The 24939-nt window shown below is 42.1% G+C and overlaps 2 protein-coding genes across 6 annotated transcripts in view; both read right to left on the bottom strand.

Moving 5' to 3' along the window:
* PLA2G4B (phospholipase A2 group IVB) overlaps positions 1-11446 on the bottom strand; it is a 58397-nt gene extending 46951 nt beyond the window's left edge. For 2 of the 5 annotated variants that reach the window (XM_075502780.1, XM_075502784.1), the window contains exons 1-3: positions 11344-11446; positions 4555-4732; positions 1522-1613 (exon numbers count right to left, since the gene is read on the bottom strand). In XM_075502780.1, coding sequence (XP_075358895.1) covers positions 1522-1613; positions 4555-4561 — 99 coding nt within the window. In that variant the 5' untranslated portion in view covers positions 4562-4732; positions 11344-11446. Of the gene's footprint in view, positions 1-1521; positions 1614-4554; positions 4733-6595; positions 6682-11343 lie in introns of those variants that run through there. The other 3 variants (XM_075502783.1, XM_075502785.1, XM_075502781.1) reach the window with 2 other exon arrangements.
* A 7766-nt stretch (positions 11447-19212) lies between these two features.
* Positions 19213-24385, bottom strand: LOC142410372 (acyl-coenzyme A thioesterase 1-like). The gene is made up of 3 exons (XM_075502797.1): positions 23669-24385; positions 22136-22338; positions 19213-20829 (listed from the first exon to the last, which is right to left on the bottom strand). The coding sequence occupies exons 1-3, from the start codon at positions 24120-24122 to the stop codon at positions 20227-20229; spliced, it is 1260 nt and encodes a 419-aa protein (XP_075358912.1). The 5' UTR covers positions 24123-24385; the 3' UTR covers positions 19213-20226.
* Between the last annotated feature and the right edge of the window lie 554 nt (positions 24386-24939).

Here is a 24939-nt window from a genome sequence, read left to right as displayed (position 1 = left end):
TGCTACCTTAAGACACAGTGACACCATGTGGCCAATTTCTTAGGCCGGAAACTACATGCTAATGGAAAGGGCAATGTAGAATTTTCTCCTTTTTCTTTTGCTTTATTAAGTTTAGCTTAGTTATGCTCAGATGTCCACTATAATGACTGGCGACAGTAAACTTGAATAGAACAATTGTCATCTGAGCAAGTATACAAAACCAAAGCCAATGACCATTGGAGATTTCCGCATATGTTCAAAAGTCTAATGTTTGCAATAGCATCCTCTGAAAACGTACCTGTAAGTTCGTCAAGCAAATACCCATAAGCACAGTTTGCACATGTGCCAAAACATCACATTCACTTGGTAGATGGAAGCAATTGGTAGAACTATGATTCTACATTCTTTTTTATCTACATTCTTTCTAACTATCTATGCTTTAATTCTGCAGTAACACCACAAAAAAATTGCAATGAATTTTGAAAATTGATAGATTCTTGCCTTGCTCTAATGGCTTGTTTTCCTTCCAAGTGTATGCAGATACCTCCATTTATTTTTACAGACATTCCTCAGGAAAGCATTTAAATTCACAAGTGAGAATACTGCTGCTAGAAATGTTCTCAGTAGAAGTTGTTATCACTCTGTTTTATATAATATGGTGGTTGATGCGATGAATCATCCCTCCCTTGCACAGTTCGTTTTTTTCCAAATCAAGTACTGCACATTTGAAAGGTAGAGCTCATGAAGAATGGTAAGAATGGGCAGATTTCTTTGAAAGACAGAGACAGAGAGGGAGGCAGGCAAATAGGCAGATGAAAACTGAATACAGATTACTTATATATCCCTCAAACAGAAAGAGAATAATACATTAAATAAGCTCTTCACAAAGAACATATTCACTCAGTACTACTATAAAAAAATTAATGTTCAGTAAGAAATGTGTATTTTGAGGCAGCGTTCAGATTATCTTGCTCTCAAGAGCAGAAAGGAAAGGAAAATATAACAAACATGACTCTCAGTTGCATAGACTTTGCAAAGTTAATGTTCCATAAACGTTGCTTTTTGTATTGATTAGTTAGATAACATGCTGGTGTAATTTTTTGTTCAGTATTCAACTCCAGCTGAGCAATTTATTTCAACACTATCTCAGTGCATCTGAATTTAAATTAAATAGGTTAGTCTGAAAAGTGATGTAACGGGATTTTCACCTACATACATAATAGTTTCACCTATATACAGAGTAGTTTAGACCCCGGGAAGCACCAGCTAGTTAGACACAGGACTTTCTGGTTGTTCAAAACAGGAGGTTGAGTTAAGGAAGATTAATGACCTGATCCCTCAAATTTTGTCACCCTGACTAGTGAGATTATGCTGCCATCTTGTGACCTGTAAGTTTTACTTTGCTACAGCGACAGCAATTTTTCCCCTAGACTGGGAGGACAGTGTACATGTTCCCTGGTATAAAGGCGCAATGACCATGCTTTGAGCAACTAAGCCCTCTTTTATATTCAGACCCATGTTTTCTCTCCTTAGCTTTCTTACCTGTGACTCACGGGCTGCACCCTTCAATGTCATTGTCATTGCTAATGGAAGTGCTGTCCACGGACAGGCCTGGGTAGGGACTGGAGGCAGCCCTGCAGAGGGGGTGAAACCCATAGTTTAAAGGAGTAGGGGTTTGTAATAAAGGCTACAGAATGTCCCCCTCCTGCCAAGAGAATCGTCCATATTGGAAAGCGAAACACACACTTAGCCAGCGTTTGAATATGACAGTATTACACTGAAAAAAGACATACTCTTTACAGCTGGGAAGAATGATTATAAATGATTATACAGTTTTGCACATTGATGATAAAATTTTCCTCTCCATCTTCCCAAGTGTAAAGCTTGTATATTTACAGTAGAATTTTTCTTGCTTGAAAAAAAACTGTGTTATGATTGGCTGTATTCTCAATCTAAATGGCGTTGTTCCATCTGGTCAAATTAAATAAAACAGCTGTATGTCAAAGTGGTTATGCTGTTCCCTTGAAACAATACAGACTTCAGTTGCAGTGACTGCATAGCGTTTTGGAATACCTGGAAAAAGCTTAGTATGGCTGCAATCACATTGAAAAGCAAGCTGGGAACCCCTCTGGCTAGTAAACCTCCGTTCCTTCCTTATACCTCAACTATATGTGATTCCATCAGTGCTCACTCCCAAGACACTTCAGAAGTTAAGACATAGAATCAAACCTTGAAATGCTCACAATCTGAAATGCATGTGCAAGGAAGGAAGAGGGACGTACCAGGTACAAGCAGGCTTGAGAGCTCTGAGCTAACAAGACAGCTGCTCTGAACTCGGATACATGTTTGGGAGAGCCCACAGAAGGCATGCATAGCTGAAAGGTTCGCTCAACACATCTGACTGGAGACAAATCATCAGTCCTTCTTCTTCAGTACCAAGGCCTCAACCACCATTATACACCCAAATCATTGAAATATTTTCTCTCTCATCCTTGTATGCCAAAGTAAACCAAAGCATCCTGCATTTAGACTCTGATTAGAGATTCCAGGACATACCGTATTTTCTTCAGGATATGGCATGACAGAATGAGGGTTCCCAGCTAGCGACTGAAGGTTATGTTTGCCTGTTCCCTGTTTTTGAGGAGGCTAATTGCATTGCATTGATTGTACAAATGCAACCTCAAATCTTGTGACAACGGGGACTTTATAATTTCTTATAATACTACAATATTCAGGGAAATACACAGCCAGCTGAATCATCTCTGTGAGACTTAGCAGCATATTTCAACAGTCATAATAGTAACTATTACTGCTGTGGCAGTGCAAAGCTCTGGGCAGACTTACAGATAATCCATTTGCAAAGTTAAGTCAAGAAAAAAAATGAAGAGTATGAAGTCATGTGGTTACAGTCTCTCAATGAGTCTGTGATGATAGGCATAGACCTTCCTTAACATCAGCATTTGTTCCTTCAGAGGACAAGGAAGGTGTCTCGAGTTTCTTTCTTTCCAACATTCCTGACAGCAAAGGAATTTGTCAGGGGAGACATTTGGTATAGTCACGTCAGAAGGAGAGTCCTTGACACTGCGCTGCAAGTTAGCAGTGACCCATCTGACGTGGCACAGCACGGTGCAGGAGAGATGTGCCTGAGATCCAGGAGAATGTAAGGGTAAGGGCCAATTGCAAAAGTCTAAACCTCCTGTGTGAGATCCAACTGGGGTAGCTGAGCCTTCTGAAAAGGCTCAGAAAGGATGTGTATACTATTGTTTCTGCAACTGTAAATGCTTCTTACTCTGGAGAGCCACTTTCCAATCCCCTCTTCAGAGCTGGAAGCAAATTCTAGTTCTCATGACTAACTGCTACACCTCCTTTGTGAAAACACAATATACTATTTAAGCAGGCAGTAGAAGAATTAAATCACTTCACATCAAAGCTTATCTTTAATATGGTGTATCCAAGTGAGAGAATGGAGTTCATTCTTTTCCCTTCCTTTCCAGCAAGCACCAACTGATACAACGAAATATGCAGCATCAACCAGACATCATTTCAAATCTGCTAGAGCTAAAAGCAGATCTTGATGACTATCTGGGGAACAAATATTCCTTTCAGCAGCACATACCTGGAGCTGATACACTCCTATATATATATATGTATAAATATGCTTCTACTGATCTTTGACTGTCCCCATATCTGTCATTACTGTCTCTTTTACAGCCACCTTCTTCCACAGCCAAGAAAGTATTTAGCTGGGTTTGGATGAAGTGTGTTCTTGCACAAAAGGTCAACTGAAGGCAATGTCCCAGTGAAACTCCAGAGCAGCCTTCAGACTACAACCAGAATGGAGTTTCAATGGCAAACAATCATTACACCTAATCTCTGCACAGAGAAATGCTCTAGCCCTGGTCCATAAGTGTCCTGGTTTTGGCTGGGATAGAGTTAATTTTCTTCCTAGTAGCTGGTATAGTGCTGTGTTTTGGATTCAGTACAAGAATAATGTTGATAACACACTGATGTTTTGGTTGTTGCTAAGTAGTGCTTACACTGGTCAAGGACTTTTCAGCTTCCCATGCTCTGCCAGGTGCACAAGAAGCTGGGAGGGGGCACAGCCAGGACGGCTGACCCAAACTGGCCAAAGGGCTATTCCATACCCTATGACGTCATGCTCAGTATATAAACTGGGGGGAGTTGGTCAGGGAGGAGCGATCACTGCTCAGGGACTGGCTGGGCATTGGTCAGTGGGTGGTGAGCAATCGCATTGTGCATCACTTGTTTTGTACACTCTTTTATCATTATTAGTATTAGTATTAGTATTTTCTCTTCCTCTACTGTTCTATTAAACTGTCTTTATCTCAACCCACGGGTTTTACTTTTTTTTTTCCCCAATTCTCTCCCCCATTCCACTGGGGGGAGAGTGAGTGAGCGGCTGTGTGGTGCTTAGCTGCTGACTGGGTTTAAACCATGACAATAAGCCCCCACTGCTCCATTACTGACTTCATACCTATCCTACTAATTTACTACATGATTTACTAATCATGATTCTAGAATATGGAAAGAAGAAAAATTAATCTCTGTACTCACCTGGCATTCATTTCTGTAAGATGATGATCACTCTGGCACCAATCTAATATTTATGGATGTGTAAAATCCCATTGATTTCAATTGGAAGCCTTTCAGGGTGTGTGACACCTGTTCTCATAGTAGTCCCGTGGTCAAAAATCCTGGAGACAGTGTTCAGGACTCCACTCCACCTGGTGAGCTGAAACAAGAAGTCTTTAGAGCAGACAGATACTGCTAAAGAGACCCTTCCTTTCCTCTGAAAGGGGTAGAAGGCTCACTTATGAAAGCAGAAGGTATTCTGTTGTCAGAAAACCTCTATGAATCCAGACTAATGTTCAGAGATTGCTGGCAGTTTTTGTGGGATGGTAGTAAGCTAAGGATACATTGGACATCCATAGCTGGCAAGGACACATCCTCTCTCTCAGGCAAACGTAATCCACATATGGAAACAGACAGTCATGTGTTAATGATAAAGGTAAGAAAAGGTCCTATTTCCCTCAAGGAATCCTTGCCATGGCAGCATTTGCATCTCCATATTCTTAAAGCCCAGCTCCAGACATACAGATATTTTATTTTTAGATAAAATACACCTCTGCAACAAGAGTTTGTGCTGGGCCTGCCATTTCTTCCTCATTTCACAAGGAGGGCTTAAGAGGTACCATAAGCACAGAGTGAGCCCCTCTGCCCTGAAGCAAATATCACCCTTAAATCTTTCTAATATATAATCTTCTCTCTGTTATAGTAATACACCAGGCTCTTCCTTCTCTGATACAGTCTGTTCCCAGAATGGATTCAGGTTGCAGCAGCAGTCCAAACAGCCAGTGGACTCACAAAGACATAAGTCCATACGAGTGTTAACTGAAGTATGTTGTAGTTTGAGAGCCTCCTAATTGGACTAAAGCCTGAGACTTGATAATGCCTTTCCTTTCAACCTACTTCATCACAATAATCTGATCATCTGTATTATAATAAGAGATACAGAACTCATTTTACAAACTTTGCCAATGATGAGAGCTCAAAATAAAGCTGGCATTCTTCTTATGAGAGACATAAGGAAAGAAAGAAAAGCAGAATTCAGAAAACCTAACAGAGTGAAATAGGCTAAAATAGGAGGAGAATAAAACAAAGCACCAAGGACAAAGGAGGGATAAACAGCAGAAGCTCAGGCCTCTAGCTGCCCTGGGGGCAACAGCAGAAGAGCATGGTGGTTCGATCTGTGGCTCTCCCCTGAAAGTGGAGGTAGGTACATGCTGTGCCTGCTGTTTCTGCTATGCCTGCAGGAAGTCAGAGCTGAGGGTGCTGCAGAATTGTCAGCCAAGCAAATAATGTCATGAGATCGAAGCTCATCAAGGCATATCTTGTTTCAGTGAAACATTTTTTAGATGATGAATGGCTTTTGAGAAACCAGAGCTTTTATTTTCTTTTTTCTCTTTTTCTGCTGAAAAGTCTGTTTGGAGGCACATGACCTGATACTATCACTTTCAGAGGCATGAAAAGATTGAAAACATGCTTAAACATGCTTTCGGTTTTTACACTTCTTTAATGAAAACCTAAAACACATGAAGAAAAATCTTACAGAGATAAAAGCATTCCTGACTGTCTCCACATGGAACCTTGCACTGGAGAACTAGGGACCACAACAAGGAGGAACCATCCTTACAGGCCACAGACACTCATCTGCTCCCAGAAGAACTACATTTCTTATACTAAGTCACCTTCCAGCAAGAATCTCTTGACTCTGTGATCTGTGCATGCGGTGACCCACAGAAAAATTACTCCCTATTTTTTATGTGTAGCACAAGGTTCTGTCTTCCAGGAACACCATCTCATAAGGAGAATTTTGCACCATTCTACAGACAGAATAACAGGAAAGCAGCTGAGACATGCACAGGCATTAGTCAAGTCATGACTGTATGTACAATGATTTAGCTTGAACAGCTGGATAGGAAGTCATAAAAGAAATGTGTTTTACTACGTGAGTGCTAGATGAAATGACCCTGTTGCCAAACTCGGCTAAGAGCTGAAACAGCCGCAGAGCATACATAGGATTTATGAGACTAACCTCTGGATTCCTTCCTGAGCCCAGGAAACTGCATTCCTTTGAGGTCTGGACTGATGTTCATTGATAATGCAAAATTATGCTCTTCTGCAGGGAGAAAAAAAGCAAAGCAGAAGCACTGAAAAGTCAAATAGCCTTATGTGGAGAACTGAAAGGAATGAAGAAGGATAATAAATTACTCTCTTAAAAAATTCTACTCTCCTCTCAACCCAGAGGAAGGGAGAACTTGCACATGCAAAGGACAGGGAGGAAATGACTCCTCCATGTTCTTAAAAATTCAAGCTATTTTTCTTAAATTTGTCAATTGAAAGGTAGAGTGGTATTACCTGCCTCAGCCCATTATCATCCTGTGTGTGGTGTCTGTTATATGGCTAATCAGGCAGACAAAAAATATGAAAATACCCAGAAAGCAAATGACACAAGCAGAAGATGAAGCGGAGAGAGAAGACAGCTCTGGCCTGAGTATGACTGAACTCTCTCTGCATAGGAACTACTAGGCACTAGCACCTTCCAGGGTCAAAGCTTTCTCTCAGGCCTCAGAAGATGAAGAGGCCGTGTAAGGAGATGAATGGGGTTGGCTTTTTCCAAGCAGTTCTTTTGCTAGTGGGCAGTGGTTTTTAGGCTATGCAAAATGCACTTAGTAGCCAGAGACAACTAAAAAGAAAGAAAAAAGTTAACGTTTATCTCTGGTCTTCCTTCCCCCTCTTCTAGGCATAATATTCCAGATGAATCAAGGGAAACACAGACAGGGCACAGCATGAGCCATATATCCTAAGGAAGCTAAATTACCAAAAGATTAACTTCACATTATATGATGTGAAGTGTAATGGTTGACAAAAGAATGCTTTCATCTCATGAAAAAATACCAAGATTTCAAAACTTATTGGTCAAATGTGGAATAAAAATCAAGACTTTCTTCTGAACCCACCACAACCACCCACGTACCAATAATCAACAACCTGCTGATCAGAACACTAGTCTGGGAAGCGGGAGAACCTAATCAAGCACAGCCGAGGCATGAGTCTCAGCCTCCTAATCCCCAGGGAGAGCCCCAACTTTTAGTTTAACAGCTATTTCAAGGAAAGTTTTACCACCTTTCTTTAAGAGGATAAAACAGAGTTACGCAACTAAGTGCTAATCTTTTCCCCGGTGAGAGAAAAAATGATTTTTTTAAAATACCTTTCTTACCTCGGGACTCTCTAGCAGTTAGAGAACAAAGGACCATGTTATTTTCATGTCTGATTAGTGACTGAAAAATCTGAGTGGAATCAACAAGAAATGAAGTAGAATTTGTTCCTTGGTTTCTACATCAACCTCAAAGTGAAAGATCTTGAGAAAATTTCTATAACCTGTCACTAGAGCTTCAGTGATGGAAAGCAGTTATTACCTCTTCATAAAAGCATTAGTTGTCAGCGTCCCAAGTTACAATAGCTGTACTAATAATAACTGATTGCAAACCACTTAGTTATGAAAGTATACACAATACAGATTTCAGTGACTTGTTTCTAAGTAGGTATTGTGTCCTGTGGTAGCCAGTGATACTGTCACTCATTGTCTTACAGAGAAAAATGGATTCACCTTGTGGCTGAGCAATTGGCATCTCGTAACCATGCTTATTCTGCTAACCCCGGAGCAGGCAGTGGTTACCATACGCTCGCCTCTGGCACTGCGCAGTGAAACCGACCATCTGGTCGGGACCTGGGCCACAGTGCTTTCACTTGCATATGTATGTCTTCTGGCAGAAGGAGATTTCTGCTGAGGACCCTACATTCTACTAAAAACATACAAGTAATTACAAAATAGATTTTTTTAATCTTCTGGTTTTCCTTTTCTTTCCACTCTCCATTCCTCCCCTCCTTTCCAACACACATTTATACACACCCATACCCACACACACACACACACACTCACATACTTCCTTTTATGAAGGGGAGAAATTTAATAATTGATAGTCCCTGAATGTACTTTTTTTCTTTCTTTCCTTTAGAAATGTGCAATTTATACATCTATTTTAGTTGATTTTTGATTTTGCCTAGCTGGGTTATGATTTTGATTTTGGGTATTGCACATACTGAAATTCCACCGTATGTACTGGACTGGAGTGAAATATTTCTACATATTTTCCCATCATAAAGTAGAAACTAGTAAAAAAACCACTTGTGAGACAGTAGCAGGCAACAGGGCTTGTAATGGAACACTTCTAAAAAGCCACCATGTTAGAGCTGCACAATATTTTCTTCCACAGAGCTGAAGGATGATGATAAAATGTTGATGATAAGAAGTATTGGAAATAATTTGCAAGAGTGTAAGATGCAATAAATCAGTGACTACAGGCTGAAGGCATTAACCTTTCACTGATCACAAGAACTATGAACAAACCTCTGAAGTAACTGAGATTGAGAAGGATAAGAAGTCTTACAGGAGCTTTGACAGGAATATTACCATGGCAATTATAATCAAAATTTTTATGGTCACATTTTAACAAAATTATTTTCATGGTGAGTTTCGATTTAAAAGGCAAAAACCCTGTCCCCGATAAAATCTAGGCATGTTTGAAATAACTACCTTCCCTTTTCTATGGGGATGCTCCTGAAATGCTCCTGACAAATCAAATGCACAGATTCTCCTACAGGATACTCTTTTGCCCTTTCTCCTTCCATTTTTTTATAAGGCAATGGGAGTCATTTATAGGGAGACTTGGACTGTAATATCTAGTCTGATGAGAAGGGCAGAAATAAGCCAGTACACAAAACGAAGCATCAGTCAGAAGTCAGCCTCACATCCAGTTTTCTCAAGCATCACCTTTTTGCACTATTCCAGTACAAGCCGACTAAAACTGCACTATGGCGGGGTTTCAAGCAGCTGTTAGAAATCTCTCATCACTTCAAAGCAAGGGTTGGGTTTTGCTCTGTAGCAATATGCATACAACACCACTGACAGCTTGGGATGGAAGGTGTGTTGTGGGCGGCATATACAGGTTCACCCAGTGCCACCTGCCAACTGCTTCTCCTGGGTTTGTAAATCTTGAGTGGGGAGCAACAAACAGAACAACATAAAAGTAAGAATGGGTGTCTCCACAGGAGCTACAGTTCTTTCATTAATCAACAAACCTCTTCCACCACTTAGCTGTACTCTGACTTGTAACTACAGTGCTCACAGTATTCACTCATTAAAACCATCTGAAAGATATCTTTAAGATCCCCAAGTGCTCTATGGAATTATTTGCCTACTAGGTCCAAGGGTAGCACCTTTTCAAAACTCTACTAGTTCCTCTCAGACTGGAATCTGTTTCTCCCCCCAAAAAATACTTCCATTCCAGTATGTACTTTCTTATTCTAAGAGAGGAATCTTTCCTGAACACTTGCCTCAACAGAACTGACTGGAACTGTGTCATTCACTGCCTGGTTAAATTTATCCCTCAGTTTCCATGAAAGATGATGCCCAAGGCACGTACACATTCCAGAAGACAGGAGGGGATACCACATCCCCTCCTGAGGTATTCATACATTAGCTAAAGGAAGTCATAGGTTCCTGTACCTGTTCTTCTGACTGTGGATATAATGCATGAGTGGTGTATACCATTTAAAAGGATAATCAAACATGTATTTAACACCTCCTGAACTACCCATTCTCTTTCAGGCACATGCCCTTCGTGCTGGGGAATGAGAACCTGAATATGCCATTTCTTAGAATCCCCCCAAAATTGGAAAGGGCCCTCAAGGTCATCTTATCCAAACATCTGATCAAAGCAGGACTAACTTCCAAGGTTAGACCATGTTGTTCTTTTTTCTTTCAGTCAAAAATGTTCACAGACAGTGATTCCACAACCCCTTTGGGCACCTCTTCTAGTGGTCAACCACTCTCACTCTGAAGAATTATTTTCTTTGTTGTTTCCCAATTTTCCTGTGTTGCAAACTGTGACCACTATGTGTTGTCCCTGCACTGTGCACTTCCTGCTAGTAGAATAGAGCACACTCAGTCTGTATCACTTTTTTAGTTTGAACATGGTTTTTTTCTTCAATAGTATCTAAGCTGGTGTCAGGGGCTTAATTAGTTGAACTCTGTTTCAAGGTCTGACTGTTTTGCCTACCTGCAGATGCAAGGTAACCCACAAACTGAATGAAGCAGCTCTCTAATCACCGTCCTCACCAGAACAGCTGTGACTGTTTACCAGCCACCATGTCTCTAGCATGCAAATTATTGTATAAAAGATGATGATTCAGCAGGAACCTCTAGGGTACCTGACTTTTCTTATTTAAAGCCTTGAACACTGTCACAATAATCAATCACCAATACACACTCCAGCACAGCCTGTTTCATATGCTTATTTATAAGCATGGACCCATAAGCAGGATTTTAACCTTGATCCTGAACTTACAGGGAAGGGTAGCATGTGATTGTGTTCTTGAATTATAATCCATCCTATAGAAAATATTCAGGAAGGTTACGAAGGCTATCAGAATATTGAAAGGCTTCAGATGGCTTTACAGCGTTACCATTTACCTACCTCATACTACAAACAGAAATATGAATATTCACCACAAAGTTGCAGCCAGATATAGTTTGATAGATACACCACAAAGACTTTTTTAAGTTGCATCTGCTTATATGGTAAGAAAGGAAACCATGAAGTTCCTCAGAACAACAGTCCAATTGAGAGAAGAATCCCCCCATCTGAATTGCCACTTACAAACTTTTCTTGCAAGATGAAAAAATGCCCTTATCAGCAAATAAGGGCCTTCCAAACATACCTTTCACTGGAAAATAACATCATCGTGCTCCACTTTCCAACAGACAGTGCACTCTCCACTGGAACATACCCGAAGCTAAAGCAGCGTGCTCTCTCTTCAGTCCATTGGCAGCAGCCCAGAGCCGCGTGCTGGGCATTTAAGGGAGGGTTTACTGAGAGCTGGTGCCCACTTGTAATAATCAGGTCTCTGTCAAGTGAGAAAGATAGAAAAAATAATTAATTTTTCCTCCTTTGAGCATTGCTACTTCTGTCACAAGTAAGGGGAATGCCCTAAGTGCTGCAGGGCTATGGTGCTGCATGGAAAGACCCACAGCTCACTCCTGACTGTTAAATGCTATATGATCTGTGTACAGTTCAGCAGCTCCTAACCCATTTTGATGACCAAAACTGAAAAAGAAATTAAAAAAACCTATTCATTTCCAGATGAGGTGCACACCTCATCTAGAAATTCCTGCCTCCAAGAATATCAGCATCATGTATGTTACCCTGGAAAGAAGACACATAGATTAAATCCCTGACGTAATTGATGGACAATATATGACTGTTTCCACATTAGAAACAGATGAGAATTTCCCCTTGCTGAGCTTTTTGAGGTTACATTCAAAGAGATGTTAACACTCACTCATGGTGTGTTATATCTAGGTAAGGAAAAACTAATCCACACAAGAAGCAAATGACAGAGTGTCTTAAGGAAAATCTCTTCTGCTTTCTGATTGCTTTCTTTTCTAATCACTGCGTGATTACTGCATTTTCTAACCACTCGTGATCACTGCACGTGAGCAAGCCCTATTTTCTCCTTCTCAGTTGCTGAGGTATCTTTTCATCTATTGCTTTGCACTAAAGTGTAGAATTTAGAAACAAGTAGGAGGGGGATACATGCCAGAGCATGAACACAGGGAGGTGACTAGCGTGCACCTTGTCTGTTGAAGCAAGACTTGGTATATGACTCCTGGAAATCTGAAATACGACTCCATTACAAGGGTAACCAAATTCATGGCAAATACATTAAAAGATAAGACTGATTTCTCTGCTTCAGCCCAGCGGAACACCTAGCCCAGCATCCTGGCTCTGCCAATGGTCAAAGAAGACATACACAGGAGAATGCAAGAACAGGGGAAGTCTGTTGTGGTAATTCTCCAGAATACTCTTCCAGGCTCTTGTAATTTGTGGTTCTGGGACTCTGAGAGGCAGAGGTACTGTCTTTGAATTCAGTTAATCTTGATGGATTCTTCTCACATATATTTCTCCAGTGCTGTTCTATCATATCTAATCAGTACTTTGTACACTTAGATGTTAAGTCATTGTGGAGTGGGCTTGTTTGTGCAGCATCAATCAAGGTGGGGCCCATTCTTATCAACAAAGATGCTTTGAAGACCAATGGGAAACATGGCTGACATGGTTGAAGCAAAGGGCAAATACATTTTATCTATTTGCAGATTTAAATCCAGTATTAGCAATATTCTGTCAGTAGCACAAAGGATTAGTACAGTAGGCCAGTATTAATGTTGCACTCAGTGCCTGGCAGGGAACTGATGACTGATCAACAGGCCAAATGCACTGAGTCCAGCTCATACAGTCATTCTCAAATTCTGCACAGTGCCAAGGTGTGACTTCTAAGCCACTGCTCAAGGCTTGAATTTTTGAGCTCAGCATCCAGAATTTGTGAACAAATGCAGCTTAATCAGTGCATGCATTTATCAATTTAACATCAATCTAATCTGCATAGGAGATTCTCACAAAGAATCAAATCAGATTGAAAGATTTGCCCTTTCATCTCACTCCAAGCCAAACTGCATTATTTACATACATCACTATGTACAAATTGCAGTCACCTGTGTACTTCTCTGATGTCACACAGGGAGGTAATCTCCAAATCACAGATGTCTCTCATTTTGCAAGTTCTATCACCAGAAATTGAAAGTTGAGCAGGCTGGGTTTGGACGCTTTACAGATACCTGTGTTCTGCTAGCATGATGCTAATGGCTTTTCCCAGTGTTTCGTTCCTGCTCAGTCATAACAGTTGGTCTATTTAGCCAACACTTGGCTCTGTACCCAGTCTTGGCTGTTCTGTGACCTACCGGCTCCCTTACACACAGACATGGTCAAACTAGCTGATTTTTGCAGCACATGTTACTTTTAACCAAGCACAACCAAAGCAGCGTCATGTGCATTCCTTTCAGTAGTAGCAAACCCAACTCAAAATTAACATGGAAACAAAAGCCACTTCCAGGCTCCCGTGGTGTAATTCTACAAAACTAAGCACTAAACTAAACAAAAATTAAAACAAATAAAAAACACTTCAAGTAAACCATTAGCCCAGCCTGAATGACCCATCTGAATGGCCTATCACTCTCCTAATCTCACTTTTTGCTACTGAGGTGCCACACATGGTGCACCTTTCCAGTGTTGTTCATCACATACAAAACATGTTGAATACAATTATCAGCCACTAGAAATATGCTGCAGCATGTCTCATTCTCAGTGCTAGCAGCAGAGTCTCCCTGTAGTTTTACAGCTCTTAGACTGGCAGAGATGTTTCATCATATCCAATCTACTACTGCAGAGTTGTCTTCCTGACTGACCTAAAGGTAGTTTGCCAGAAACAAGACCAGTCTGAGGTCATGTCTCAACAAGACAACATAATATCATCTGGTCTTCACCAGATGAAGCATCACAATTCCTCATTGCCAATGTTATCAATGGCCTTCTGGCTTTGGCCTTCTATATTGCTGAGAGTGCTCCCCCCTCCACTAGCAGATCATGCAAAGCGTCAGCGTGACCTGGAATTGGAATGGCCTGGGTCATGGCCAGCAGGACAGAAGCAAGACTGTGCAAAAGGTAGAGAAAAAAAGAGAAAGCAGACATTATGCCCTCAGGTGAGGGTAGAGATGGCCACAGAAGGAACAAGATTGCTAGGAGCCATGAAAGTGCACTGAGTTGCCCCTGCACATTGCTGATCTAAATGGAGCCTAGGAGGTCTCAACTTTACAGGGAGTAGTATGCAGACTGCCGGGGAAGCAGTAAGCGCTGGGCTGTTCCAGCAATCAGATGTGATATTTCTACCGAAAAGTACAGACCACTGACCTCTTCCCCTTCCACTACGACAGTAGTGATGGTGTCAGGTATCAAAGTAGTCTTCCTGCATCAAGAAGACAAGTATCTCTGATCCAAAATGATCCAAAGATAGGAGGATGGCTGGAGCCAAAGCACTGTGCAGCCAACGTCTAGGCTAGAAAAATTAATCCATTTTGAGATGGTGCTTGATGTTTGAGACATCAGACTGACACTATCCAGGGATGGACTCCTGCAGATGCCACAGGCTTATTGATTCAAAACTGTCTTAGTGAATTCATAGCATATTAAAATGATGGCAGTGCATTTGAACTTTCTCTTCTAACTGTAGGCATAGATATGCACATATTAATCACACTCTGTTCCTATGCAGGGCATGACATCTCTCTCAAACCATCTCTCCAGCTTGTCTCCTATCTGATATTCATACTTCACAATTTTCTCTCCTCTATCGAATACCCTACTCTTTCAGGACCAGATCCATTGTAAACAGGGGCAGCACACAATGAGCCATCAAGCATTCACTCACTGTATACAGAAATGGATCATAATTTAGAATCAGCTGGACTAGTGATTACAAACATAACTAAAAGCTCTGCTAGAGTTAATCAATTATCTTGATCTGGCATAAGGTCACATTGACCCTGAAAGGCACAGTATCGCTCACCCCTGCTTCCCCTGATAACCCCATGCACATTCCTGCTACTTCTTTCTCTGATCCAGCTGAACACTTTAATCTTCTTTTGTGGGTATTTTTCCCCACAGGATTAGCTCTCAGTTAGATCAGCAAGCAGGAAAAAGGCATGACTGTCTCTTTGGGCAGCAAGGTATTCTTAGAACAGTTAAACTACAGCACGAAACCACGCCTTTCACTAAAGTGACTTTAACGCAGACATAAATTTACAGTCTAAACAGAAGATGTTAAATGTTCAGTGGCCTAAGTCACTGAAAACATACAAGCCTAAATTAATAGAATGCAACCCATTTAATTATTTTTCTCTAAGTGCTATCTAGAGTCAGGGCCAGGGATTTTTAGATTTAATGTAAATTTTGCATGGACAATTTTTTAAGACTCTGGAAAACAGTGCGTTTTAGCATTTTTATTTTTTGTCTTGGACAATGACAAATAGCAGTGATATTTTGCAGGAAGTGCTGCAAAGAGCGTTAGTTCATTGGAAACAATTTTCCTTCTAGCCAAACTTCAAACACAGTATCACCTTCTCTGCACTTAATACTACATTTAGCTCAGACTCCATTTCCGAATGACATGTATGGAGCACTAAAAAGTGCAGAATAGTGATTTTTTTCTGAAATGGTAGAATTATTATTTCTTAGCAAAATACTAATATAGCAAAAATTTTCACTATTTTTATTTTGTCATTAAATGTTGGTCTTATCCCCCAGCTTGATAACAAACAATCTGGTAATGTATTAGACAACTAAGTAAGTTTTGAATTTAAAAAAAAATAGTCCCTGATCATCTTTAGACTTCCAAATACACACAGGAAACAGAAACGGAATGGAGAAAGGTCACTTCTAAATTACACCGCACAATGTATATTCTCATCTTTCACTTCATTCCTTCTGTCCTGTGGCCATGAAACAGCCTTGCTTGCAGAAGCCATCCAGAGACACTGCTTCTCATGGGTAAGATGCTACTAGCGTTACAGAAGCACATTTGCACTGAAATGTCCTTGTTCACCACAGTCCCTAGTAAAATTCCACTGAAGCCTCAAACATCCACTGCCTCTGCAGAGGCACAGTGCTCGATGTATAGCTACTTTCTCAAAGATGTTTCATGTCTTCTGTACCTGTAGTTCACTTTTCTCTAATAAAGGCACTTTGACTACTTTCATTCTGCAGTTTCCTCTGAGTTGTACTGTACGCGTATCAAAATGCTTCAGGATCAGCTCTAGCTTGTGTTCAAATAAATACCTGATTGGAACTGGTACTTTTAGGTCTCCAGTGAAGAACATCAAGAACTTCTTTATTCCTCAGCTGTATATAGCCTAACAACACATATGGCAAAGTATGGGGAAAGAACCCCAAAAGCTTTTTCAAGAAGCCGTGAGAAGTACAGAGGACACTGCTCCATGCAGTCCCCAAATGTTTCCAAACTGTTAGGAGTGCCTGGACCTTTTCATGAAGGTTTACTGAGTAGATAGGACAGCAGGATGGAGCTAAGTAAAGAAAATCATCTGCATTGTGATACAGAAAGCCCACAATGAAAAGGAGAAGCTGTGTCCAAAGGTCTCACAGTGTGCAAACAGCCTGTAGCCTGCTTCAGGGACACCTAATTTAAAATAATAGGCTATATGTGTTTCATATAACTTCAATCACATTCACCCAGATTATCTTAGATTCATGGGGTCTGGGCAGTAAGGCTAAAGTAGAGTTTAGAGACGTTCCACTCAAGAACATGCTTTTTCACACCAGGTCTCTTCTTTTTGGGGTAGTCTCCTTTTTATGTAGAGAGACCACAAGTTGAACCAGAGCAAAGAAGGAAAATTTTAAGAATGCACTGGCAAGTCAGCAATCTCTATTGTTGCCTGATTCCAGATTAGCTAGGGAAATCATCCTGCCCCAAAAGAGCACTGCAAGATGTACTGTTCCCTTATAATAAATTTGTTCATAGCAGCTCACATGTGGGGAGATTGCTTCTCAGTTTCTTAAGAGACTTGTCACAAGCTTTTCTCATTCTCATTTTCATAATAGATACGTAGTGCAAAGTGCTAAACAAAGGGATGACTGATGTAAGCATCAAGCCAACATCTTTCAGTTCAAGCTAGTCCTTTGATGCTCTGTTTTATCTGAAGCACTTTTCAATTACAAGCAGATTACAAGAATAGCTTTCCCCATCCAATTTTTATGAATTTTATCAGCTGTGCTTGGCATAGGCTCTCTTTTGCACCTAAAGGCCCATTAGCTTTAATTAAATAGTAACTTTCACATTGTTCTTGAATAATGTTGTCTGTATTCTGTAAGCCTGGAGAAACTATATAAAGCACCCTGACTCTACAGGCTGCAATTAGTAGAATTTTTGCCACTAACTTGGAAAAAAAATGTGATCTTAGCCCCATTTGTCTGAATCATTTCTTCAGCAGAAGAAACATTAAGTAGTCAAAGTCTTCAGCAAAACACTGAAGAACATGCTTAAGAACAGGCGCAATAATTTTATTTGTTAGGCCGTTTCCAATTATTTTATATTAGTCTCCCTCCAGTTTCCAGTTTCTATTTCCTGAAGATAAGTTTTAAACTTGAGTTTAATTTTAAAAGGCCAGCTGATTTAAAAAGAATTCCCAGTGCAACTGAGTTGGCTGGCATATTTTACTGTTTGTATGCGGCACAGAGCTGCTCAGCTAAATCAGCTTTTCCAGTCTTTCTTGCCAGCTGCCATCCAAGTGATAAATAAAGGTCTTTTAACTGGGTAGCAAAGCTTTCATTCCAGAGCAACAAAACAAAGAGGTCCTATGTGCTATTGTCATTGATGGAGTCACCAGTCAGCTCCCTTCATCCTCTAATTTCAACACTGTTTTCCTTGAACCTGATTGCTGAATGTGACAACACAACTAACTGTATGAAAGCATCACTAGCCACATTGTTGATTTACTGATGGAAAGTATTTTTCCTTTTAATGGTCATTTCCTACAGATAAATAAAATGTATTTTCTCAGAAGCTCACAATTTTGTAATTCAAAGTATAGATATGTAAACTTGATCAAGTTTACAGATCAACTTGAAGTATGATCAAAAAATTGAAGGCTGAGAAAGTTTTTCTTCCCCTCAGAAGGGATCAAAATAGATGTGAGTTATCCCACAGGCTGGAGGACAACACAGTGTATTGCATAAGCCTCACTGTGTTCAGTAAAAACAAAAGAACAAAATTACTCATACCACAGAGAAACTCACAGCCTTGTGCCCTGAGTCTGAGGCAAATGTGGATGGATAACCCAGGTTTTTTTGACTGCTTCAGTAAAATAGAAAAATGAGGGAAAAGAAAATGTGTCTTGTTCAGATTGAACTGTTTAAATGTGTTTGACTTCCCTTGTTGCTACACGTTGCTCTTCTGCCAGGTCCTACTCGCTCATTAAACATCTGGAACAACCACAGTCCATGCAGGACATAGACACACAGGGGACAAACAGAAATGAAGAAGAGGTAATAGGAGAAAACTTGATGGATGACCAGTACAGGTGAGCAGGAGCGAGACCTCCCCACTCTTAAGTGCTCACACCTTGAGCTAAGTGCTACCCATCTACCATTTTGAGGAAGGGCTGGGGCAGGAAAATCGGAAGTAACTGAAGGGGCACACTTTGCATTGGATGTATTGCATGAGAGAGGCTACAGCCCTTTGAGGCCCAACATGCTCATTTTGAGTAGCCATTGCTTCCTGAAGCAAGAAAACTGAGGGCATGGTTCTGCCCTCAGCAGGACCCAGGCTCCTGCAGGGCTCGTGTCTCAGCAGGAATTGCAAACCAGAGACTACTGCTCTCTCAAAGGCAAGATTTTGCTGCCTCAGCGAAAGGCAGAGACCTCCAGCTCCTGCTTGCTTCTGTGGTCAGAATGGGAGCCTTGACTGCTCCAGCAGGCAAAATTTGCTCAGTTGATGCCATTTAATTATCTAGAAAATGCCAGCAAGCGGCTGTTTGCCACTGTCCCACAAATGTATGAGGTGGATCACAGCCATCCTTGGTAGATTTGGACCTCACTAAAGGGTGAGATAAGGCACATTCTCCCCAGAAGGCAAGGTCAGTCCTCTGAAAAGTGGCATTTCCTAGCTGTCACTGAGCCCACAGCTGTCTGCTATAGCAGCAAGATCACTGAGACAGCCCACTCCACAGGGCTCCTGGGAACTCAGCAGCAGCAATGGTTTTATTCTTCCTCCCCAAAACGGGGATACACTGACTTTCAACATTCAAAAGCAGGTACTTAGCACATCTGTATCACCCCCATCTTGAGCACTGTGCAAACCCCTACTGCAAACTTCACCACTCCTCTTACCAATAGGAGGTAAGGACTTTTGAATATATACTCTTCACCCAGGCGAAGCGACAGCTTGTGACTACACCAGGATTGCTGCCTAGTATTTATAGGCATAAAGGCAGTCGAAGGCTTCATTCAGACAATTTCAAGTAAACTGTGCATACACGCATACACATTGCATTTATTGAGTAGTGCAGTGGAAACTTTACCCTGATACGTAACTTATCTGGAGTCAGCAGGAGATACAACCAGTGTAACCTCGGTAAGATCCACTACTTTTTTTGAGGTACCAGAAAAAAAAATGTTATCACTGCACTTCAGAATAAGTCAGAAGAGTGCCTCTTTACTTAGTTGAGATCAGAACTGCCGCAACCTTTTTACTAAGAAGTGTGAGAAAATGATATACCAAGAGGAAAGGTGAGTGTACTAGTGTGTTGTCCCAAGAAAGTGCTGTTTACATCTAGGTTAGTTAAAGGTGCAAAACTAAACAATTCAGTGGAAAACTCCTCCTATGACAGTATTCCCTGCTACCAAAGGAGATGGTTGGAGATTGAGGGCAAAGATAGCTCGGTACAAATGCAATCCGCATGACGGGATGCTGGGTTTTTCTCAGATGACTACAGCACATAGGCAGATCAGATGGTGACAATCTACAGTGCAGCTGGGGCCAGAAAACAACTAAAAAATGGAAAATTATTTGGGGAATGAAAATAAACAACTATGCAACAGTGGGGTTTAGAGGAAGGCAGGCCAGGAAACTTTCGATGAGTTTCCAAGATTCAGTGATAGCCGAAATACCAACCCTGGTCAGGATCTTTAACAGCTTCTACTACAGTTTGCTCTTAGGGATGTCTGAGTCCATCAAGTGTTGCCAGAAAAAGGCCTGTATCCTGCACCATGCATCTTCTTGGGCTTTGGCATGCTCCCTCCATTGCCCTCCCCAATGCACAAATGCCCCAAGCACTCGGTGGATTGAAGCTTGGCACAGAGGCAAGTATGGTGGCTCCAAGAGGTGTCCTGCTCCAGAATAGGAGCAAAACTCCACTTCCCGTCCATACTGCTGAAGGCGCTGGACAGCATCCCGGCAATAGAGGTCACTTTTCCAGTTCGTGTCATCCAGTCCCGACAGGAAGAGGAACTTGGCCAAGGACCTCTCCATTGGAATGCGACAATCCCAAGTCGCTGGGTCCCTGTGATCATCTAGGACATCTGAAAAATCTACTAGGCCAGACTCGTCACTGGTCTTCATCCTCCCGAAATCATATGGGTGGGGAGGAAGAGTGAAGCCATCCCCCCGCAGGGGAAAGAAAGAATTAAAACCACTTCCAGATATGCTGACAGCTGCCTTGATGCCAGGTAGAAATGTGGCCATGGAAAGGGCTAGATCAGCTCCTTTAGACAAGCCCAAAACGCCAATCCCAGTATCTTTCACCTGAAACACAGTTATGAAACAACCATTATCAACTACTCCTCATTTCCTGGGCTGACATAACGTCTCCAGTTCTGCTTCCTCACTCCTCATCCAACTAAGACCACCCATATTTTATCCTTCCCTCTCTATTCAGGTTACATCACTCCCGTATCTGTCCCTTCACTGAGCCTCCACAAGAGTGACTATGAATTCTACAGCTCCTCAACATTTCTCCTCCTGTAACACTTTTTTTCCCTGGTGACCTCTATAGACAAAGCTTCTTTGCTCCCTCTACATCCTGTCTCAACATTTGCTCTCAGTATTGTATCTCCTACTGCTCCTGTCTCCAAATGCCCTCCATCTTCTCTCCTCAGGTCCCCTTTGGAAAACCATTTTTTGATGGATTTACTTGCATTGATTTTCTTTCACACCATTGTTTTTTGATACTCTCCTACAGCTGATCTGTTATGTTCTGTTTTGCCTTGGAACACAAAAGGTTTATTACACCTGAGGCTGAGTAAGCCCAACAACTGTTTAAATCAACTTATTTATAGTGAAGGATCTTCACACCAAATTCATTTTGTAATGTGTGCCTTGTAAGATACTCTGGAAGTTTCAGAGCTCTATGAGGAACAAGACAAACAAGCAAGGCTGTATTCTGCTCTCACACTGGCTACATTCCTGGTGTCCACGTGCTAGAAAATAAATAACTTTGTGAAATGAATACCGCATTAAGTAGCAATCCATTCAAAGTTTAAATGCTACTTGATTTCTCTTGGTCTCTTTTGGTTTAAGTATGATGATACATTGCTGTAAAGCATCCTTCTCATCCCACATACTTGTTCAAATACAGCCCCAGTTTCTTAAGACATGGCACACTTTCCAGGGCTAACAACAGAATCCCTTACGGTTGTAAAGTGTTTTATTACTGTTTTGTGAAACTTGCTCAGAATCAAAAGCCTGTAACATTTCAGAAATAGTAGAAAAAGTCAATGGTTTTTTTTTCCCTTCGAAAATCTTGACTGATGCAAAAGTAGGGAAAAAAATTAAGCAGTGTTGTGCTTCTAGTCCAGGAACTGCCTTGACTTAATCTTACACAAACACTCTATGGACTGTCATAAGATGCTGTGCAAAACCAGCTACCCAACTACTTGCAAAATTGGAGTTGAGGCACATGCTTTTCCATCTCTCAGATCATGCTGTCTTTCAGACAATGCTGTCTCCTTCTAACATCTCAGAAACTTAGTTGCATCAGTGACATAGAGCATTTCACATTAGAAAACTGGAAAATAGTTTCCAACATCCAGCATCATAATTTGTCTCTTACCTGCTGCTGCTTCCGCAAAAAGTTTACAGCTTCCTCAAAATAGGCCAGTTCAAGAATCTCTGGCATAGCAGGGAGATCTTCAAAGGCCATGTAAGCAAGAGCCAGAGTCACGAAGCCTCTGCTAGCCAGAAGACTTGCTCTGTATTCAACAAGACCTCCTCCAGATCCATACAAATCGATAAGTCCAGGGAATGGACCAGGTCCTGCAATGAAAGGTGTGTGTATATATATACATATATACACTCAAAGAGAAAAGTTGCTACAGTTGTCCTTTCAAGTAGTGCCCCCTCAGCACATATCAGAACAGTAGATATCAAAAGGAAATCATCCTCTGAAGCTTTCCATGGAGGTTCTCATGCTCAGGCACACACACAACCACTGTAAGGACGTTAATTTGGATACTCCTTCTCTCTCTTAGGAACTCACTATAGGAAGTTCATATGTTAGGCATCCTTCTCCCACTATGAATTTCAGCTGAAATTGGCCTAGATGTTCTCAGCCATTGGGGACTGATGAACAAACAGTATCGCTGCATGAGCTGCACTTCTTTAGGAACTGTGCTAGCAGGTTTTCCAGGGAGGGAATACTTGAGTTATGAAATGCACCCACAAGTGCCAGCACTGACCTATGCCAATTCAGGCTTCAGTCTGATCTGGGTAACTACCCCTGGGCTTCTCAGTTTTCCTCCTGCAGCCATAGGACCTTCCTTTCCTGCTGCTGTTCTGCCCATTCTTATAGCCAGACTTCCCTTACAAGATTTGGTGTCACAGCAGCTGCACAGGACTTTTTATTCATTACAGAGCCAGACATTCACGTTTAAGTACTGCTCAAGGAACATAAACAGTTCAGGGCTCAGAGCAGCTTTACACAGGATCCAGTCTCGGCACTGTCTCCGTACGGACCTGTGGAATATGACGCCTGTTTAATTAAAGACCTTGCTTTTCTCATTTGTCTCCCATCTTCCTAAGTATCCCATGCAGTCAAGCTGCTCAGCCAGGTAGAGACTTCTTTCTTTGGCTTTTCCCCAGCCAAAGAGAGAGGCGGAGAGACAAGTCCAGAGCCTGCAGGAAGATCCATGGCAGCTGTTGGAGCAGCCTAGGCTGGCTGCAGCCCAAGTCCAGTGCCCCCACCACACCTCGTCATTCCTCACTCCATGGCTGGAGCCATCATGCCTCACAGCTCTGCCGAAGACCAGGGGCCTCTTTGTCCTGTCAGCTAAACAGAAGAGCTAAGAAACAAACACACTTTTCCCCAGAGCTTCCACTGCAGGGGAGGTCCTGACCCCCCCTCAGCTGGAGCAAAAAGGACATGCCTCGTGTTACCATTGCTGCCCTCCCTGCACTCCCCCGCCTCAGCACTTGACCTGCCTGGGCAATGCCTGCTCCTCCCTGCTCTGTTGTGAGGATCTAAGTAGCTGGACCAAGCACAGGCTGAGGGAACCATTAGCTGGGTTGCTAAGTGCATCCAGGGGCCATGGGGCACAATACGTGGTATAAGTCACACCTGGAAAAACAGAACGGAATTAAAACTCACCAGGAGGGAGGAAGAGGGTTGCTTTCAGACGACCTTCTCTGACCGAAATCCTCTTCACCCCCTCTCCTAAAAACCATCGTTCATTGGTGCATTTTCCCAGCAAGCGGCTCATGTCCCCGTGGCCCTCATACACTTCAAAGTCCACACAGAAAGGGGTCAGGACGTTCCTTTTTGCCAGCCGCTTATAGGGCGTTTTAGACTGCAGAGACCACAGCAGCCCCATCGGCTCCACTCCCGAATAGCTGCCCCCCAGCGCTGGGGAGCAGCTGAGGTCGAGCTCTCCGCTGCTCCCAGCTCTGTAGCGAGCGTGGGCTTGGAAAAGCTCCCCGCTCTCGTCCACCAGGCTGGCTCGGAGGGTGACCGCCTGCTGTGGCCGGAGACCTGCCACGCGGATCTGCACGGGGTCATCGAACAGACACCTGGGGGAAGGCAGAACTGTCACCTGCACCGCCATCCCAGCTCTCCTGCCGGGGAGACGAGCTTCCCTTTTCTGTGGCAAGACTCGGGCTGCGTGACACAGGATCGTCAGGAGCCTGTCGCTTCTCAGGCTTAAAATCTCTGCCCAAAGTCCAGGAGGAACCACCGTGACAGCTTCCTCCAGGCAGCAAGCACAGACTGCTGGGAGAGGTAGTTCAGAGCACGCCTCCCTCCAGACACTCCGGCTCAGAGGTGGTACAATAATGCCATCCACTTGCACAGACACAAGCTGCCACTTGTTCCGGGCATGCGGTCTTACTTTTTATTAGAGAGAGAGACTAAATTAAAAACCTCAAAGTGACAAAAAGAGATATTCAAATCGCCTTTCCCCCCAGCTGTGGGAAAGTACAGATTCGACTGCAGAACTGGATTGGACACCTTTGCCAAGGAACAGCGAACACAAACAAATTGGAAAGCATGAAGTAACATGACATCTTCATCTAGATGTGAAACAAAGCCTGCCCTTAATCCCTCTTGAGTTTTCAGCGATTTTTGGACAAGCACCACAAGGACTGTGTTTCTTTAAAAAACAAAAGAAACAGACAAAGTAAAAGAATTATCTTTTTTCTTCACAATAATCCATCTTGTCTAAAGGGTATCTACATTTTCCTAATTAATACATGGAAAATAAATTTCCCCCCATATCACTAATGTTTCTAAGGAACTGTCTGAAGATTTGATGATAAATACCAACTTTTGGTTTTCATAAACAACAATACTACATTTTTGCAATGTCTGCATCTTTAACAGCCTTCTAGTCCTACCCTGCAGGTCTCAGAAACGTGAGTAGTCCC

This window comes from Mycteria americana, chromosome 5 (assembly GCF_035582795.1).
Source record: "Mycteria americana isolate JAX WOST 10 ecotype Jacksonville Zoo and Gardens chromosome 5, USCA_MyAme_1.0, whole genome shotgun sequence".
In the NCBI taxonomy this organism is placed as follows: domain Eukaryota; kingdom Metazoa; phylum Chordata; class Aves; order Ciconiiformes; family Ciconiidae; genus Mycteria; species Mycteria americana.
This window is presented reverse-complemented; position numbering and strand designations above follow the sequence as displayed.